The sequence below is a fragment of the Protopterus annectens genome, chromosome 4.part0 (genome assembly GCF_019279795.1).
Source record: "Protopterus annectens isolate FY-2018-M chromosome 4.part0, PAN1.0, whole genome shotgun sequence".
Taxonomy (NCBI): domain Eukaryota; kingdom Metazoa; phylum Chordata; order Ceratodontiformes; family Protopteridae; genus Protopterus; species Protopterus annectens.
The window spans coordinates 299,898,978-299,919,574 of NC_056733.1; the positions used below are offsets into that span (position 1 = coordinate 299,898,978).

Consider the following 20,597-nt stretch of genomic DNA (forward strand, 5'->3'; position numbering starts at 1 on the left):
TTTAAGGAGAGCATTTGGAGAGTATTGTATGGTGAGCACAAAGTCTTAACCTGGTGCTGAGCATGTGCGGGATCTGGCTTGGTTAAGATGTTGTTTAAGCAGTGGTTTAAACCAATTGAATTTGTTGGAGGGTTTCATTTGTGTGGGGATACTATTCCAGAGTTTAGCAGCATATTGGTAGTACAGAGTCTCCTGCAAAATTACTTATTTGTAAGTAATAAGAATTTGTTACTAGAGCGGTGGCCACTCGCTGGACAGTAGATCAGTACCAAGTCATGCAGTGCAGGGCATTTTTCTGGATGATGAATGAGTCTGTATGCTACAGTTAGTTGTTAAAATGTTAGGTAGTTGTGTAATTCAAGCCAGTTTAATTGCTTTAAGCTATGGCAATAGTGGGTCCTATGATGGCGTTTGGTGGCAAATTTACCTATTTTATTACAGCAGGAGGTATGTTTCTTTGTTTGAGTACTGTTTAAATTTGTTAGGACAGGAGCGGTGGATAAGAGAGTTGGCAATAAGAAGGTGGTGGCTAGAGTTTTTCTTGCAGTACTTGTAAGGAATCCATTGATCCTATAAAAGGAGCATAACGTCTGATGAGTTCTGGTGAGTAGATTTAATGGTGTGCAGTATATGCTGGTCATATTTGAGACTGTCATCTATTATAAAGCCTAGAAGTTTACTGTGAGTTACACTTTCAGTGACAGTATTATTTGCTGACTTTACGGTAAAAATGTTTCTGATTTTGGCAATGTTTTGAGGTAAAAAGCATTAACTTAGTTTTCTTGGGGTTGAGTAGGTTTTATTCTTTGAGCCAGGTTTCTACAGAGGAGAAAGTTTTTTCCATAATGTCTTGGAGCTTATTTATTGTTGAGGCTGCACACAACTTCACTTGTTAACTCACAAGGAGGGGAGGGGGAAATGTTGATCATTGCTACTGCCCTCCAGTTAAAGAAATTATCTTGCCTGCTAGTATCTTTTAGTCAAAAATAATCTTCTAGACACAGAAAAGATAGCCTTTATTTGGTACTAGCCTTAGGAAGTGCTATAACAGTCGGCTTTTCCACAACTGAATAATCAACATTACTTATGTATTTAGTCCTAATTATGGCCATAGGTAATTACTGACAGAGGTACCAACTAAGGTGTTTGCTTTACTGCACATTTCAGTGGCATCAACAAAGGTAAAGGCTCTGAAAATACTTTTAAGGCATACTTCATTCATATCCCTGTGTTTGTGAATCACCACAGAAGGTGTACTGACCTTACAGAAAGTGGTAGAAGGCTGAGGATCTCCATAGCATAAAAGTGAAGATTTCTTCAATAATCTGAAAGACAGTTTTCTGAATGATGTCTCTCATCTTCACTACTTTTACAGGCTCCATTTACTTTATGAAACACTTTTCTTTGGCTTTTGCTAATGGATCTTAAGGAATTTTAGTAAGATACAGAGCTTTAAGGATTCTTAGTTTTGTTAAGTTGCCTAAACTTTACCCATTGTTCACATTTTTTTCTTCTTTATGGTCATGGTTGCATCAAATACACACTGGATATGGAATGACCTTGGGATTTAACTAACACTGGTACATTTACTTACTGATTTCATAAGGATTACCTTACCAGCTGTCAGTACTAATGTAGGTATGAATGACAATACCAGTAAATAAGTGTAACAATTACCACAAATTATTAAAATTGAAAAAAAACTCTTCACATGTGAAAAATTTCCAGAATGATTGAGGGATAAATGGCACTTCTAAATAGTAGGCAAAACTGAACTGAAAATGGAATAAAATTGATATATAAGGAAGTCTTACACAATCTATGTAAATATCTTTGCAAATGTGAGATCAGCATTGATTCCTCAAAGGGAAGAAAGCAATGAATTGGAGAAATTCCATCTGACAAATGGAATACAAATATGTGGCAAACTCAAATGACAAAGATTTAGTGTTACAGTGACCCTCCGTGAAGAAGACCCAATACAACTTCAGTAAGAATACTTAGAACATCTAAAGGTTTAATACTGTATAACATCATCTTATAGTCACTTCAGAGATTCAGCTTATACTTATCACTTCCTGTCACTCAAATTGTATCTCGCTAGTCATGTCAGTCAAACAGTGGACCATGCATAAGTGCAAATCCAGAAAAGCGAGAGACTTGGCTACACAAAGTCCGGTGTTCTTTGTTATCACCTGAAACTATTACTGCCACTAAATATGATAAAAGTAAAAGCTTTTCATTACTGCTGAGCATAGCTCTCAGATGTCTATGACATTAATTAGAAAAACTCTTAACAATGAATGCATAGCATGCCCTTCAAATGTCAAATAGTGAGAAACATGGACTCTATAAGACTCAAAACAAGGAACATTCCTCATAATCAGGTCACTTGAGAGGTACGAGTAACAATAATGGGTTTTCTGCCCATTACTTTCAGCTCTGTCTCTGTTTATTGAGCAAAGGAATTGACAGCTGTGGCCAATATGCTATGCAGAAGCTCCTAGATTTTATGTAACTGCCATAACATGCTGAGAGCTGCGCAAAAACACTGGTTTAGTCCAGTGTTCTCCAGTATCACCCCATTTTCAAACAACTGCACAAATTCTACATTTTTAGACAAGTAGCTTTTATATGTTGGGTTACATGAAACCATTTCAAGTATCCCAACTACACTCTCTTTCTTTAAAATTCCTTGATGCTATTCACACTTTTTACCTACATATTTCCTTCTATATACACCTTCAATACTTTCTATCATGCAGCTACTCTACAAATTCCACTGGGTTCTCCGAATAACCTAACCACTCTCTACTCTCTACTTATTACTAATAATTATCCCGATATTAATTTTACATTACGCAAGTGCTGTCACAACAACCGGTTCCATTTACTGTTAGCATCAACTCTTCTGAATTTTGTTCCTTGATCCCCTATAGGTCTTCCATCCCCCTTATATTAATCTATTAGTTTCCATTTATATTGGCAGAAGTACCAACACACACACCAAAATGCCTAATACATATGTAAAATTGCATATTATTATACAACTTATCACTTTTCCTGACACGTCTCCCTTTATATGCTCCTGTCACCTATCAACTCTCCACCTAAGCAGTCCTAAATACTTAATAGTGCCGTGCTACCAACATTAAACACAGGGCCACAGTCCTACACAGCATTCCAAACTACCACCATCTGTTATTACACATCTCACTTCCATATGTTTTACCTCTCTACAACTTCACTAAACTCTTTTCATACAGCTTTCCTAATCACTGCAAACCGATCTTCACTCCTTGAGCTGGTGCTTCTCCAATTCCAGGTCTCAACATATACGCACTCTCAAACCCTTTTTTATCAATACTATTCAAATTATCTTTCCTGTCATCCTAACCATGTAATACACTCCACCCTCCACTCATACCCGACTTCTACACATAAACCATTTAAACTATGTACTTAATTATAAACATCATAAAACTGATACTTCATCAAACACATATACTGTAGTTTATGTATATATAATAACAGAATATTTCTTCCTTAAATATCATAATGGTAAATTGCAAACACATTGTATACAAGTCAGTATATCAACATATTTCTTCATACTCTGCACTTTATGTATCTTGATACCTCTGAACCATTGTAAGCACTACATATTTTTATTTGAAAGTAGCTGGTTTGTCCTTGCATTCTGTATCTATCTCATTCAGTTTCTTTTCTTACTGTTCAATATAAGTTTCAGTTACATGACTGCAAATTATAAATGTATTTGGTCAGATATTTTCTCCCCATGCCTCTAATAGGTCTTTGCTGGTAAACAACTATGGTGGACCAATGCCCAAATCAAGGATGCTTTTACATACTATTATTTACTGATAAAGTTGACAAATTAAGAGAAATAATTTGTTTATGGGTTTTCACTTGGTACCCTGGTTTGCTCTCACATACCAACCACATGTCACAGATAAAATGTCCCAGAGGTGTGACTGTAATGCATAAGTAAATCTCCCAGAGGTGTGTCTGTAATGCATGAGGAAACCTCCCAGAGGTATGACTGTAATGCATGCTGAAAGCTGCAATGCTGTAGTGCATTGTTATCCCCTTTGGTAAAAACTCTGTACCCATGAACTACTACATAGACAGCAGTCTACTTAACACCGAATGTGTGATAAGAGACCTTGGGACCCAGGTGGACAGTAGTCTGTCATTTGATAGTCACATCGCCACAGTAGTCAGGAAGTCCTTCTAAGTGGCACACCTCATCAAAAAGGGGTTCTCATCCAGGAAAAAAGAGGTCATTGTTCCCCTCTACTCGACACTCATTAGACCCATTACAGAGTACAACGCCCCTTTTGGAATGTACCTCACAAGACATTTGCAGCAGCAGGAAAGGCCACAGAAGTACCTCACAAAGAGGATTACTGGCCTCAAACAGATGCCCTACACTGACCGTCTCAAAAAACTCCAGCTTTACTCCGTAGCATATCGCCTACTCCGAGGTGATCTCTGCCTAACATATAAAGCTATGTCAAACCCAGAGCTGTTGGACATGCTATACCTAAAGAAATCCCAATTCCTCCGAGTTACATGCTCTAGGGACCTAAACCTCGTCACCACAATAAACAGGACATGCTGGAGGGATAGATTCCTGTCCCAGAGACTCCCATACTCTGGAACAGGCTGCCCATCTATGTCAAGCAAAGTTCTTCCTTAGCACTCTTCAAGAAAAATCTTGATGAGTGGATGGGAAATAGGAAATACACCCCGGGGATCACTTCTATGTCTCTGCTCGACAGTGGCACAAGAAAATAACTTTTTTGGGTGGCATAAGCCAGGGAACCTTGTTGGCTAGGCTTACGTAGGCCCTCAGGCCGATAGTCTAGTACCTACCTATGAACCTATGAGTAAACCTCCCAGAGATGTGACTGTAATGCATGAGTAATCCTCCCAGAGGTGTGACTGTTATGCATTAGTACATGCATGAGTAAACCTCCCAGAGGTGTGACTAATGCATGAGTAAACATCCCAGAGGTGCAACTGTAATGCATAAGTAAGTATTGCTCAAGTAGTCTGACAGACCTGCATGCTTTTTAGGATCCATCTCTCAGTTATTTGCCCACCGAGTACCAGGACTGGCTCCATCTCATTTGTGATCATTGAATATTGGAGAATTAATGTATATAATAACATGCACTTTCTGATGAATAGACCTTTTTAAATGCAATACTTCACATGACTTAATGCCTGCAGTTTGTTAGTGTTCTATCACAAACAAATACATTTTTACATCAAAACTTTGAGTCAAAATCTGGGGCTGCTAGGTACACTTCTCAATGGAATCCAGGACAAATTCAAAAATAATGGGTAGACAAAATCTGGGACAGATATTAAATATTGCTCTTATAAACTTAGAAAGTTGCTATAATAACAGGTTTTGTGTTAGCATGCATTTTCTGGAGGATATGAACTTGAAACTCAAATGTCTGCCATTATGTGGTTACTTAAAACCTCAATGATTTCTCAGAAAACCATCTGTAACTAACAGTTCATCAGAAACCTAACTCCTGACAAAAAGCTCAAGCCAGCTTGAGCGCTTGAGTGACTACAAAACCTGTGTCTGTCCAATAAAAGTTATACCATTTCTGTGTTCCAGTGACATTTTGTTTTTTGTTCGCAAACCAATGTAGGATTTCTTGACTTCTTTTCTTACAGAAAAACACAAATTTTATGAGGAACAGAACAAAAGTATGAGGCAAAAATCTAGACATTGCTGTTAAATTCTGTATAGTTGAGAAGTATGCAGATGGAAAATATACATTTATACTATCAATGTTTGAAATTGTAACAAAAAATAATTCAATAGGAATTTCTTAACCTTTGGCATGTACAGAATCATCATTCCCACCTACCTTCTAGTACAGACTGTTGATTCTGAGACTGTTGCAAAAATTCTTTAAAATTTTTCATGATAGTCTGCTGACGAAGAAAGTAAAGAATTTTCTTTGCATAGTACTTCCATGTTAGATACTGTCTAAAATTAAAATAAATGAAGACTTTAAGCATCTATATTAACATCTATATGCAGCCTTGAAGAATTTTTCTGTTGACATTGTTTTCACCCCACTTTTGACATTTTCAGTAAATACTTAGATATAGCAGATACGTATCATCATTCACATCAGTGTAGTATCATACACACTTTGACAGGAAATACAGCTGAATTCAAAATAATACACAAAACCAAGGAAAGCAGAAAACATACTCAGCCCTGAGGTCTACACTGGGAGGTTTCTCTTACCTATCTTACAAATCCAACATATTCTCATCAAGTACTGCTGGTCAGGTATTATCCTAAGAGAAGACCTCAGCTTTTTAATTGGTGGAAGTGAACCACAGTGAATGATGGCTTATTTGCATTTACACTGCAGGCTGCAAAAAAGTAAAATAAGTTCCCTTTGGAATATGTATTTAACAATATTTGCAGATATGATGCAAAACAAAAATCAAAGCTGCCATCTAAATAAACAACTCTGCAATGCACAAAGGTCAATATCTGACTGCACCACTGTCAAATATGGCTATGGTTCCAATGTGGGACTAAGTAACAGAGGAGTCAGTCAAGGGAAGGTGGAAGTTAGTGGTCATTGGTGACTTACCCTCTCTAGCTGGGGGATTAGAAGCAAACAAACATGGATGAGACCATACCAAAGGACCTTTAAGTGCTTCTTACCTCACTTTGATAGCTGAATATGGAACGTGACCATAAACAGCATCCACCCTCCCCCAAGTCAGGTGGCTGGGTGCAGAGGATAAGTCAAGTGGCTGGCTACAGTGATGCAGAGGATATGTCAGGTGGCTGGCTACGGTGATGCAAAGGATAGGAAATGGCATGTGGCTGAAAATCAGAACTGCAGAAGGCTAAATAAAAGCCAACACTTCGTTAACAATGAATAGGTTAGTGCAACAGTTGTTCTGACGCAAATTAAACTGACTACAGATAGTATATCATGAGACCTGAAGAGTTTGCTAAGTAAATGTGGTAATTTCTGTAAACAAAAACACTTGTTTTGCCTTTCCAGATGTGAAGCAGACAGGCATATCTCCCCTCAGGGCTTTAAATCCCAGCTCTAGAATTGCTTGTCATACCTAGTACAGGTGTTGAATGGGGTCTACATTATAATTTCGAAGGTTTAAAATTTCGAATCACTAAAGATCGAACTTTAGTGATCGAAGTCTTAAACCATCAAAACCAAAAAAAAAAAATACTAAATTAAAAAAAAAAAACTAAATAGTGTGTAGGCAGGGGGGCAAGCCCCCCCTGCACCCCCCACACCCCCTACTTAAATATACCAACTCCAAGAACGCACTACATTGAAGTAAACGGAAATCTCCCCCATGGAGATTTTCCGTTTAAACATTCGATGTGGTGCACTTTTGGTATTCTCATCTCGACAATATTGTATTCGATATTGTCAGACTTTGAGATTTTAATATAGACCCGTTGAATAAGCTGCTATACATTTCACCATCATATTGATTTTTTTTTTTTTAATATTACATTTGTTTGGCACCATGGCAATTTCACAGTGGACCCAGAAATAGAAACAATATTTAATTATTTATGTACTGGGCCATGCAAGCTTATCTTTGCAAGACAGGGGTTAAAACAAACTATTCCAACAATTTCTCCTACTAGATATGATCCTTTAAAGAAATATATATTTATTGGGGTTGTGACTTTCATTCTGCTGTTACTTGCATGTTAAAACATAATTTAATCCATTATTTAAGACAAAAAGAAAATTATATTCAATTTTCGTAACTGAAACAAAGCCTTAACAAGCAAAACTAGTTATTAGTTTTGTTGCTACTTGAAAAACTCTTGCATATTGTCAATTGTTTCTACCACCTGTTTCTATTTTAAGCAAATATCTGCATTAGATATTAATGACTTGTCACAGGACTATGCCTATTTTCACTTACATATTATGGGTAGTTTTGTTGACAGATTGGCAGTTGAAAATTCTTACAGCAGTGCATATTTCAATCAAAGAGTACTTGAATAAAGGGTCATACAGTTCTTACAGCAGTGCATATTTCAATCAAAGAGTACTTAATACAGGTTCATACAGTTGTTTTTTTTTCTGGTTACAATTTTGTAGGAAGGCTGATAGGAGTTCATATATAATGAAGTTTGAATAATTTAAGAAGGAAGTCTGCAGGGATTTTTAGGTAGAGTGCAGGTAGGTCTTAGGAAAAAGATTGAGAGAAAGTAATGGTTTGGCTAAGTACATTAGTAAGATTAGCAGCTAGTTTGTAGAGCAAAAAAGGGGGGGGCGGGCCTAGGGTTGAAATAGGTTGAATGGTACAGCGTTGGTAGGTAGCTCTGGAACAGGTGTTTTTTTTAGTGTGAGTTTGAAATTCTTGTGGTCTGAAATTGTCCTGAAGCTGCTTGGTAGGGTATTCCAGAGTTTTGCTACAGTGTAGGCATACAGGCACCGGCCAGTTTTTTTGTTTGGTCTGTGTAGGGTTGCTAGTTGTTTATCTTCAGATCGGAGATTTCTGGCGGGTATGTAGGTTTGGAGGAGTGAGTTGAGTGCTAGGCAGTTATCAGGTTGGTATATAACTTTATGTGCCATATTTAGTTGTAGTTGGTCTAGGAGGACTGGAAGTTTGAACCTTTTGAGGATTTTGAGAGCAGTGCAGTGGTGTGCATTGTGGGGTGTGTTAATAGCAAATTCTGCTATTTTACTGTAGCAGGATTACAGTTTATTTTTTAAGGTAATCTGAACGTTTGTCAGTATGGGAGCACCGTAGAGAAAAGAAGGGAGCAAATATGTAGAAGCCAGGGTGGTTTTGGTGGTTGGGTTCATGAAGTGTTTGTGCCGATATAGCATTCTTAGTTTGCAGTAGGTTATTTTGATTGCATTGTGAATATGTAGATCAAAGGAGAGTTTATTGTCTATGGTAACCCCTAGTAGTTTGGCTTGGGTAACAACTTCTAGTTGTGAATTTGTTAGAGAAGTGATCTTGAAGTCGGCTGAGAGATTATTGGGTGTGAAAAGAAGACATTTTGTTTTATTTGGGTTCAGCAGGAGCTGTGCCTTGTTTAGCCAAGTCTCTATGGAAATAAAGGCAGTTTGAGTTAGGTGTTGAAGGTGTTTTATGTTGTTGGAGGAGGAGATGATGGTAGAATCGTCAGCATATTGTATAAAACAGCTTTATTTGTTGGCGGTGTGAAGGCTGTTGAAGAAGATGTTAAAAAGTAATGGTGCAAGAATAGACCGCTGTGGAACTCCGGTGTTATTTGGTAGATAGTTTGAGAGGGTCCCTTGCCATTTTATGCATTATTGTGTGTCAGTTAGGTGCTTGCAGAACCATAGTTGAGAAGTAAGGGAGAAATCGAGGTTAGAGAGTTGTTGTAGCAGTTTTGGGTGGAAAATCGTATCGAAGGCCTTGGCTAGATTGAGAAATATTACAGATGTTAGCAATCCAGCATCCCTGGCTTTGTTGACTGTATCTATGAAGGAAACTAATAAAGTAGTTGTACTATATGGCGGTCTAAAGCCGTGCTGAGTTGGGGTAAGTAATTTGTTTTGTAGGGTATGATTAAGTAGCTGTTTATGTATGCATTTTTCTAATAGTTTGAATAGAGGAGATAGTATAGTGATGGGGTGATAATTGGTAATGGATTTACCACCTTCGTGTAGGGGGTTATTATGGATGCTTTCCACAGGGTAGAGATGTAGGACTCCTGTCATGGATCAGTTGATGAGCATACCAACTTGATAAGCTATGGCGTCAGTGGTAAGCTTTAAATACTCTAGTGGGAGATTGTCTTCGGGGGGGGGACAAGGTTTTAGTTTCAGGAGTAACCTACATATGTGATGAGTGGGTATCGGTTGTAGAGTAAGGAGAGGAAGATGGTGAATTGTGGTAGTATCCTGAGAGAGATCGGAAAATGGGGAGGGGGGGGTTCTGTTGTAGGTTTGGAACAGCTGAGTTTTGACTGGGGTGAGAGTTTGAACACTGGTTGGAGGGATTGAGTAGATTAAGAATGCGGTCAATGAAATATGAGTTGAATGCTTCAGTTATTTGGAATGGGGTTTTATCAGTGGCAGGGGGTGGCTGTTCTTTGGTTCCACGATTAAGGAACTGAGAGATGGTATGCCAGAATTTTTGGGGTTGTTTTTATTGAAGGTTAGTTGGTGGGAGAAATAGTGCTTTTTATCTTTGTTAACCTTTTTTTTGCTTGATCGCATAGTTGTACTTTTGGTAATTTGGTTCACTTATAGTTTGTTGCCATTTATGCCAGATATTGCCTCTTCTTACTAGTAGGTTTTTGGTGTCCTTGGTTAGCCAGACAGCATGATTTGTTTTTATTCTTTTAGTGTGAAGGAAGACTAGGGTGTTAAGGGTATCTAGGAAAGTTTTGCTGAAGTGGCTAAACTGCGTTTTTTAATGATAGGGATTTTAGTGAAGACCAGTTCATAGAATTTAGTATTGCATTAAATTGTTGCTGGTCGAAGTAAGACAAACTGCGTGAAGTTTTATTAATATGGTTTTTGGAGGTATGGGTTACAGTTCTGTTAGTATAGGAGGGTAGGTGTTCACTTACATTATTAGGTCGGGTTCCAGAGTTGGTGTATTTGTGGGGGGATCTGAAACTAGAATCCAGTCTAGTAGATCCTTGGTCTTTATTTTTTGAAATTCTAGTTGGGGCAGAGAAAAGCTGAATAAACCATAAAAGGTTTATACTGTTGGTGAGTGGCTGGAGTTGACTTTGCCAATTTATATTGGTATCCCCTAGGATGATGGTTTCGTTGGTGATATTTAGGGAGATCCAGGAAAGGAAATCTTCTAATATGGGGATGTTATTCCCTGGTGGAATATACAGTACTAGAATGCACAGTTGTTTGTTATTTTTAAAGTGGCTAGGAGAATTTCAGCAGTACAGAAAGAGGGGATGGTTTTAGGATATGTGAGTAGTTACAGAGTATTAGGATAGATTAATGCTACACCTCCCCCTTTTTATGAGTTCAGTCTGCTCTAATTATGTTGTAGCCTGGTGGGAGTAGTTCAGTATCTTTAATATGTGGCTTGAGCCACATTTCAGTTAGTGCTAATATGTCAAGGGAGTGCTGCGCTAGCCATGCATGGAGTTCAGTGGTTTTGGTACAGATGCTACGCAAGTTACGAGCGATTAAAAGTAGATTTTTAGTGGAAGAAATTTTGGAGGATGAGGGGTTAGAGGAAGAGCCAGGGTTGAGGTGGATATCACTACAGTGGGCTAAGTAGTAGTAAATTATTGTGTACTGGTTAAGCAGAGTTGCTTTAAATAAATGCTGTAATTTTGTTGCATGCTACTAGCAGGTTTTTGGTTTCCTTGGTTAGCCAGACAGCATGATTTGTTTTTATTCTTTTAATGCAAAGGAGGGCAAGGTTGTTAAGGGTATCTAATCTTGTATAATTTTAAATTTGCTAAATAGTGCTATGCTGGAATTGTACAGTGAGGTGATATATTATTGAAGGATTCCGATTTTGTTTCTAGGGAAGTATTGGATGTGGAGCATTTTAGAGGTATGAGAAAGTTCTGAGGTTTAATGATGTAGTGTATATAAGGAGGGTGAGAGCTAGTGAGATGAGAGGTGTGGTGGAACTATGGTGAGACAGGCTAGTGAGATTGAAGGGTGGAAGGGACTGTAAACAGTGAGTGTGGTGGGGGTTAGGAGGGTAAGGTTGTGGAGTAATGTGTTGTGGGATGTGTTGTTTGATTGATGAGTGAAGGATATTGGTGGAGAGTAAACGGGATAATGTGATTGGGCAGAAGGTATTGGCATGTTTTGACTGGGTGCAAGAAAAGCTGGGGAAGGGATTAGGTGTGGTATAAATGTAAATGATGTGGGGGTGGGAGAGAATGGGGGTAGTGTAGGTGAGTGGAATGAGCCAAAGCTCAATGAGGGTGAATGGAGCGGTCTGGCCCTGGTCTCATAGTTTGCAACAAAAACAAATAGGTATGTTTGCGGATGCTAAGTAGTGCAGAGCGAGGAGTAGAAGAAAGCAATGCTAGCTGGTTAGCAGTAACAGTTGAATGCTAGGGTAGTTAGCAGTAGGCAGAGAGGAAAATAATAGACAACAAACTAGACACCTTCACCATCAAAATCTCCAATTGAAGAAAAACAAATATCACAGAATTCAAGGATTCCAAAGAAACAGATCTATGATTTCAAGATGAATTACAGTATTACCCATAATGCTGATATTCCAAAGAGTTATGCAGAAACGTTCTACTCACACCTGGAAAATGTTCTAATTGGAGGTCTCAACAAAATCTAAACAAATGCAGAGGTTTAAACATATACCAACATGGTGGTCTTCAAGCATTAGTTAAGTATTTAATAAAAGGAAGAAACTTCTAAACCTAAACAGCAGAACAAATGACCCCAAAATTAAGGAGGTTATCAAACAGAAAGGAAGAAACTCCTCAGCTTTTTTAATTTCTCCAAGTCTTTTGGGTTTCTAATACACATTCCAAACACAAAACATGATTAAAGTTCATGAAATTAGTACTGTTTCAGTCTTTGATGTTAACCAGAAGTGCTCTTCACAGCATCCGCATTGTGCCCAGAACGGACTCCTTCTGCAATTCATACGCAGTTTCATGTATCAGTAAGACATCTAAGTATGACTGTAAATTCTTTTTTATAAGACCTGTTGCTCCTACTACTATTGGAACTGTCTGAGTATCCTTCTAACACAGCCCTCATATCTACCTGCAAATCCTAATATTTTATGACTTTGTGTCTCTCTCTACATAAGACATTGCAGCCACTGGTTGTAGAAAGTTCAATGATCAATGCTACTTTTGTCTTCTTTTCATGGTCTACTACATCTGGTTTTCTCGCTTCTATTTTTTGAACTGTTGTTAATGGGTGATACCATATGATATAAACGTCATCATTTTCTATAATGCTTTGTGACTAATATTTCCAATATTTTTTTCACCTACTTCAATATTATAATGTTTGCACAATCCCCAATGCAACAGTCTTGCCATATTATTGTGCCTTTCAGTATACAGTCCTGCCATTAGTATATCACAACTAGCAACAAGATGTGAGACTGTTTCCAATTCTGTTTTACAAAACTTACATTTGTCTGTTTCTCCCATGTGTTCAATGGATTTTGTAAACCAATGTGTTCATAGTCCACTATCTTGCACTGCCGATAAAAACTTTCATTTTTTGGTTTAAATTCACCTCTTCTTATGCATTCAATCCTATTCAACATGAGGTTCTTCCAAGGGTTTTCTATACTTCAACTATATTTATGCATTTTCCACATTTCTTGCCTTCTCATTTGATCCTTCACCTTATATTCTTTCTTATGTTTTTGACACATTCAGTTGCTGCCTGATTTTATCTACTTCTGGATTGATTTCCATTCCTGCTTGACACAGACATGATTCTGCTAAACTAAGCAGGGAAGTCACCTTAGACTTATTCTCCTCAAATTTTAAAACTTTCCCTACATTTGGGTCTTGTAAGGTCAGCAGATATGTATGCAGTCCCACAATTGCAGATCTATGCATGTGATCAATTTTGAGGAGGCACATACTTCCTTCAGAATGGATAATATATAGTCTTGGTATACACTGATTTTTATAAATCATTTGATAAGCATGAAACATCCTTCTTGGTTTCCTGTCCAACTGAACCAACACCTCTGGGGCCAGTCAATCACTCCAAAGAGAAAATTGGTTTATAGCTTGTACTTTGTTCCTAGATGCCAACACTGTTTTCAGTATTAACTTTAATCTTCTAAACTATTCCTTACAAAGTTTTATTCACATCTGTTCATGTTTTATTATTGACCCTTCATCAATTCCTAGATATTTATACACTCCCTCTTGCTCAAGTTCTTTTATATCACATTCCTGTCTCAGGCTGATGTTTTCTTGATGCTGCAGATTTCCTGCTTTAAAGGTTGCTTTTGCACATTTACCAAGACCAAATGGCATTCTTATATCATCTGAAAAAGTTTTGACCACTTGCAGTTGTACTTTCAGTTCCTCATCTGATGTACTATACAATTTTAAATCATCCACAAAAACAAGGTAAGAAGTCTTTACACTTTGTTGTTTTCTGGCAGCCAAATTGTAGCCATGATTAATTAAACAACTTAAAGGGTTAAGGGCAAGATAAAAGAGAAGTAGTGACAAAAGGTCACCCTGAAATCTCAATCTTTGAATTTTTATCTCTGGAATAATAATCTGTCCTTAATCACGACTTAAATGAAAAGGGACTTGCCACTGTTTGATGGTCATTGTAATGTAATCAATCAGCGTAATGTACATCTTATACATTTTTAAGCACACTTTTATCCATGAATGTGGGATGCTGTCAAATGCTTTTTTGTAGTCTATCCATGCCATACTATAGATTCTTCCCCTTTTTACAGTTCTCCATTATGACTTTATTTAACAACAAATGATCCTTTGTTTCATATGACTTTCTTTTGTTCCCTTTTGTTCTACTGCCATGATTGAGGTTTCTTCTAAATGACTATAAACTTTATCTGCAGCAATTCCAGTGTTTAGTTTATACTTCGTTGGAAGCCAAGTTATTGCTCTCTGGTTTTTAGGATAGCTTGTAGATTCGCTCTTAAGTAGGAGTAATGTTTTTCCTCTTATTAACCAGGTCAGTGTCTATTCAGGGTGCGTATATAGTACAGTTGTGTAAAATTATACCATAAAAGTAAATGTCCTTCTCTTCACTGTTGCAGTATTTATAACAGTAAGGAACCCCTGTGTAGGGCAGCTTGACATTTGGCCAGTATACCAAAGCCTTAAGTTGCTTTAAGATATGCCGCACATCAAATGTATGCTCCTCCTGTAGCGTAGGGCATAAAGGTGACATACGGACATATCATAATCGGAACTGAAAGCCCCAGTAGGAATGCCAGTCTAAGGAAAACCAAGAGGTAACCAGTACATCCAGAAGACAAATGAACCAGGGGGAGGAAGGAGGGAGTGGATACTGCAACAGTGAATAGAACAACAGCTACCGTTATGGTAAGATTTTACACAATGTCCTTCCATTTCATTGTTGCACTATTCATATCCAATGTGTGCAGCACCATCTCACTACCAGATGTGAAGAAGGAAAAAAAAAGAGTGTGAATGAATAGACTGATTCAGGGACAACTCATTCACCACCTTGGGTATAAAAGAAGGATTAGTATGCAAGGACACCCTTTCCTTATGAAACACCAAAAAAGGAGGACAAGCCATTAGGGCTAAAAGCTCAGACACCAGTCTGGCAGAAGTAAGGGCTAACAAAAGACTAGTCTTCCAAGATCAATGTTGCAAGGAAGCTGAAGCCACAGGCTCAAAAGGAGCCAGTCTCAGTTTCTCCAGAACAAAATTAAGATTCCAAGGAAGAGAACAGGCTTCATGGGAGGCCTAATATGAAGGACACCTTTAAGGAATTGTTTAGCAAAGCTAATGGAATAGATAAAGGCAGACAAGCAAAGATAGCTAATACATGCGGCTTAACAGAAGAATAAGCCAACCCAGTATTGAGCAATTCACACAGATAAGAGAGAACCAAAGGAACATCAACAGAAAGTGGATCCAGGTTATCAGAAAGACACCAAACAGAAAACCTCTTCCATTTGGGTAGGTACGATTTCTTAGTATTGAGTTTCCTCGCCTCCTGAAAGACCCTAATCATGTCCTTAGAAAAAGGGTGTCTGTGGAATCAAAATTGTTTCACACACAGAATCAGCTGAAGAGTGAACACGTGGAGATGGATGAGAGATCCCTTGTGTCTTGATTGAGTAGGTCCACCCTGTGAGGTAACTTGTGATGACTGCCCTTGGCTAAATGCAGAAGAAGAGGGAACCAATGTTGTCTCAGCCAAAAGGGAATCACCAAAAAGATTTTGGGGGCATCCTGCTGAATTTTGAACAGGACTTTTGAAATGAGGGGAAGGGGAGAGGAAAGCATAAAGAAATATCCCCTTCCAAGAAAAAGAGGGTGTCCACCTTCTATACCACAGGACCTGGGACTCTGGCACAAAGTCTGTTCAGAGGGGAGGCAATTAGGTCTACTTGAGGAGTACCCCACTGGTGGACAATGTCCAGAAACACATCCTGGTGAAGCATCCATTTGTGGGACTGAGTTAAGGACCTGTTCAGAGTGTCTGCCACAAAGCTTTGTCCTGAGAGAATGCAAACTACCTGAGTCACTTGATACTGTTCAGCAAGATCCCATACCAGGAGTGCCAACCAGCAAAAAAGATAAGATCTTGTTCCCCCCAATCTGGTTACATGCCACATCACTGTGGTGTTGTCTGTAAACACCTTGAGAGGTCCAGGAAAGAAACAAGGATGAAAAGCCTGAAGAGCCAGCAGAACAGCTCTCATCTCGCTGACAATGATGTGCTCCTTCTGTTGAAAAGGACACCAAACCCCCTGCACCTTTAGGGAGCCAAAGGCGGCTCCCCATCCCACATGTGAATGGTCTGTGAACAGCTCCTGAGAAGGGCTCTCATCTCACTGACAATAATGGGCTCCTTCTGTTGAAAAGGACACCAAACCCCCTGCACCTTTAGGAAGCCAAAAGCTGCTCCCCATCCCACATCTGAACAGTCTGTGAACAGCTCCTCAGAAGGCACCCTAGACTTAGGAACAACTGCTGGATCCAACAGTGTATTTCCTTCCATGAGACAATGAAGGTGAGTAACTATATATACTATGGGATAAGTATGTTGAAGTCAAACTGACTTCAGGAACCACTGAAACTTCCTCACATGAGGTTTGGCCAGAGGGAGCACAGGGATGGTGGATGCCAAGAAACAGAGAGCTCTCAGAAACTCCCTGGCTGTAATGGAAGCCAGAGAGAGAAGAGTTTGAAAGAAGGAGATGAGGGTCAAGCCCTTGGGAGGAGGCAGGGATGCCAGCAAAGGCACTGTCTGAATCCTGCAACCCAGAAAAAGATTGTCCTGAGAAGTTAGTTGTTAGAGAAGATGTTTTGAAGTTTATTGTAAACCCCAGGCTATGAAGAAGAGAAATGGCAAAATGGAGATTTTATAACAGGACCTCTGAAGAGGATGCCTGCAACAGAAGATTGTCCATGTAAGGAAATTCCTGGATCCCCTGAATCCTGCAAAAAGCAATCACAGAAGAAAGGCATTTGGTGAATACCCTTGGGGCAGTAGAATGGCTAAAGGGCAACACACAGAACTGAAAACGCCAGGAATCAACACAAAAATGTAAAAACGCACAGAAAAGGGACTAGATCAAACTATGGAGATAAGCATCCTTGATGACAGAGGTCTATAATTGGTCTCCAAGTATCCTCCTTTCTGGGTACTAGAAACATCCTGGAGTAAAATATCCCTCCCCTTTGGAACACAGGCACCTGCTGAACAGTACCCCGAGTCAAGAGGTCCTGAAGCACCTCTGCACCTCTGGGAAAAGGAGAGTTGTTCCCGTGGGTGCTGAGAAATACCTATAAAAGGAGGAAGGGATTTCCACACCATGAAATACCCCTGGTGAATAATAGAGAGAACCCAGGAACCCTGGGTAATCTGTAGCCAAACAGGAAGAGACAGAGAGGGGCAAAGAGAAACAGGAAAGTGGCTGGGAAGAATAGGCTAGTCAGACAGCACCTGGTTTATCTGGAAAGGAAGACTTCTGAGGCACTGAAGTCTGAGTAGTCTTAGCAAGAGAAGCCCTCTTGCCACCCTTTTTGCCCTTAGGAGGAGGGCGAGAATGTCTGTGATCAAAAGCTGGCTTATTGGAGCAATTTCTCTGAAATTTAGGAACAGAAGACACAAACACATGTTTGAGTTCCTGTAAAGACTTACCCTTATCCTGAAGGGACTTAAACAAATCAGCATTAGCCTCACCAAACAAATGTTCATTATCAAGTGGGGCATCCATCAACTTAGCCATGATATCATCAAGAAAGGTTGAAGCCAAAGCAAAGAATACATTCTCATCACCGACCAAAAAGCAGCAGCCCTAGAAGAAGTATCTGCCTCATCATAACAACACTTGATGGAGTGATGAGCCACCTGGGAGGAAGTCCCTAACAGGGAAAGAGCAAAAGTTTTATTCTGAGTCTGGAAGATCAGATATAACCTGACAAGCCAGGGATAGGACAGCCAACTCATACCTGGACATATGGATCTGATAATTAACAGCCCTGAAAGCCAAGGTAGCCAAGGTGAAACCTTCTTACTTAGCCTTTCCGTGGTTCTGTCATCTTAAATCAGCAGGCAGTAATTTGGGTGAAGGGAGAAATTGAAAGGGCTTGTCAGAGGCTACAGACACCACTGAGGAGTCAGCAGCAAGATACCTGTAGAAAAATTTACAGTCATCAAGCACTCTATGGAGCCTATTAGTTTTCTTGGGAGCTGAGGTCAGAGAATGTGGAGCTTTAGAGGCATTGGACAACACATCCAACAAAGCAGCCAAAACAGGAGGAACAGCAGAAGATTTAGGAGATTCCATATGCAGCAACTCATAGTACCCCTTATGAATCTCAGAGACCTTAGCAGAATCCCATTTAAAGACCTCCATCATCCTGGAGAATTTGTCCACAAAATAAATCTCTTCAAAGGGAGTATCAGGACTGGTAGATTTCTCTTCCACTGACAAACAGTCCAAAAGAGAAGGAATGTGAGAAGAGTAAGCAAGGGATTCCTCATCTAAATCCAACTCCTCCTCAGAGGAATCCTATCCCCTGGATCTTTTAAGGGGAGTAGAGGACCACGGGGGACCTGGAACAAAAAATACACGAGTAGGTTTCGATGCAATCAAAGCACTAAACAAACCCTGACTGAAGGCCTGCCGCTCACTCTATGGATACTTAGGAGCAGGGGAAATATGTTTAGTTTTTTGTTTTTTCTTCAACGGATATCTGCCTTATAAAACTTGGAAGGTTCTGACCCAGAACGGCATTCAATAATGGTAGTAAGGACTTCATCTCTGACTAAAATCTGAGGAATACCCCTAGGCCCTTTGGAAATGATTAACCACGGTTCCCCCTGAACATCCAAAACAGACAACTGGGTGGATAAAGCTGGACCCCTGCCAGCCTCCAACCTGGTGGTGGCAGAGAAATCTGACAACACAGCCAGACGAATCTCTGGGCGTCCCCTTACCTCGAGAGAGACATCTGGTGGAGTGAAGAGAGGAAGATTCTGGCCTAGTCTTTTTGGCCTTCTTAATCCAAGATGGCTGTCCCTTGGGGCAGGAAAACCTCCCCATTTTACATTTCGAAAGAAGTTTACGATGCTGATTCTCAAGATACAGCGCCAAAGAAGAAAGTCTACTAAACAAAGTTTTAGGTAAAAAAGTCTGACAGATGGGACAGGATGTATGGTTGTGTGAGGCGCCAAGGCAAAACTGACATTGTTCGTGGCGTCTTTATGGGGAAACTGTCTCCCACACTGACTTTTACCTTCTTGGATGACATGAAACCCCACAAGTAACAAAAAGAAAAGTAAAAACACAAAGTAAAAAGGAATCCCAACTGGGCAATTATCTGCAACTGTTCAGTGAAACCAGCAACAGAACGTAGCTGTTCAGACCAACTAACAAGAGACAGTGTTTGGACTGGCGGCAAATAAGTTCTGAGGATGGTATGTGCAGATGTCAACTTTATGCCCTATACTATACGAGGAACATACGTGTGACATATGGCGTACCTTAAAGCAACCTAAGGCTTTGGTATACTGGCTGCATGTCAGGCTGCCCTAGGCATGGGATCCCTACTGTTATGAATATTGCAACAGTGAAATGGAAGGACATACATACTTCTTACTCATGGCTAAATCTTCATGTTGTTGTTGTTAATACTTTTAGCCAGAAGTTAGTTACTGCATCTGGGCCTGGGGGTTATCAGTTAGGAGCTTTTCTTAACTTTGTTTCAAACTCTCTGGTGTTGCGTCATTTCATATCCTGTACATTTGTAAACTTCTTATTCTTTCTTTTACTACTTTTGTCCATTCAGCATCTTGTTATGCTCCACGGGATCTTCATAGATATTTCTCCAAAATGTATCTATTTCTTCTTTTTTTTGGTGGTGTTTCAACTCGTTTTGTCTTGTTTCCCAGTTCTCTATAAAACGTTTTTGGGTCATCAATAAACTACTTATTTTGTACTTTTCTTTTATATTTATCTGCATATCTTCAAAGTTTTTCTGCCTGTGCTGATATTTTTAATTTTTTATTTATGAAAGTGCACGATGGACCCTGGTCTGTTCTGATACTGCTCATTGCTTTCATCATGTCTATCTTTCTGAGTATTTTTGTTGATCTGTTCCCTCTTATATAGTCTTCTAACAGTGGCACTTCTTAATTGCTTTATAGTTTTTCACTTCAGTAACGGCATTTGATTTCTCATCTTCCTTTCCCTTACTGTCCTATGTTTTTGTGGTAAGACTATCTATCTGTTATTAAATTACCTGCACAGTAATATATCTTGTTTACTTCTGTTATATCGCATGAATCTCTATGGACAGTCTTAATTACTATGTTCATTATTTTATTAAACTTCTAACTTTTTGGGTTTTG

At 39.2% G+C, this 20,597-nt stretch overlaps 1 protein-coding gene across 2 annotated transcripts in view; it reads right to left on the reverse strand.

Moving 5' to 3' along the window:
- FBXO21 (F-box protein 21) overlaps positions 1 to 20,597 on the reverse strand; it is a 686,173-nt gene that overhangs the window by 498,558 nt on the left and 167,018 nt on the right. For both annotated transcript variants that reach the window (XM_044068290.1, XM_044068289.1), the window contains exon 4: positions 5,919 to 6,040. In XM_044068290.1, coding sequence (XP_043924225.1) covers positions 5,919 to 6,040 — 122 coding nt within the window. The remainder of the gene's footprint in view (positions 1 to 5,918; positions 6,041 to 20,597) is intronic.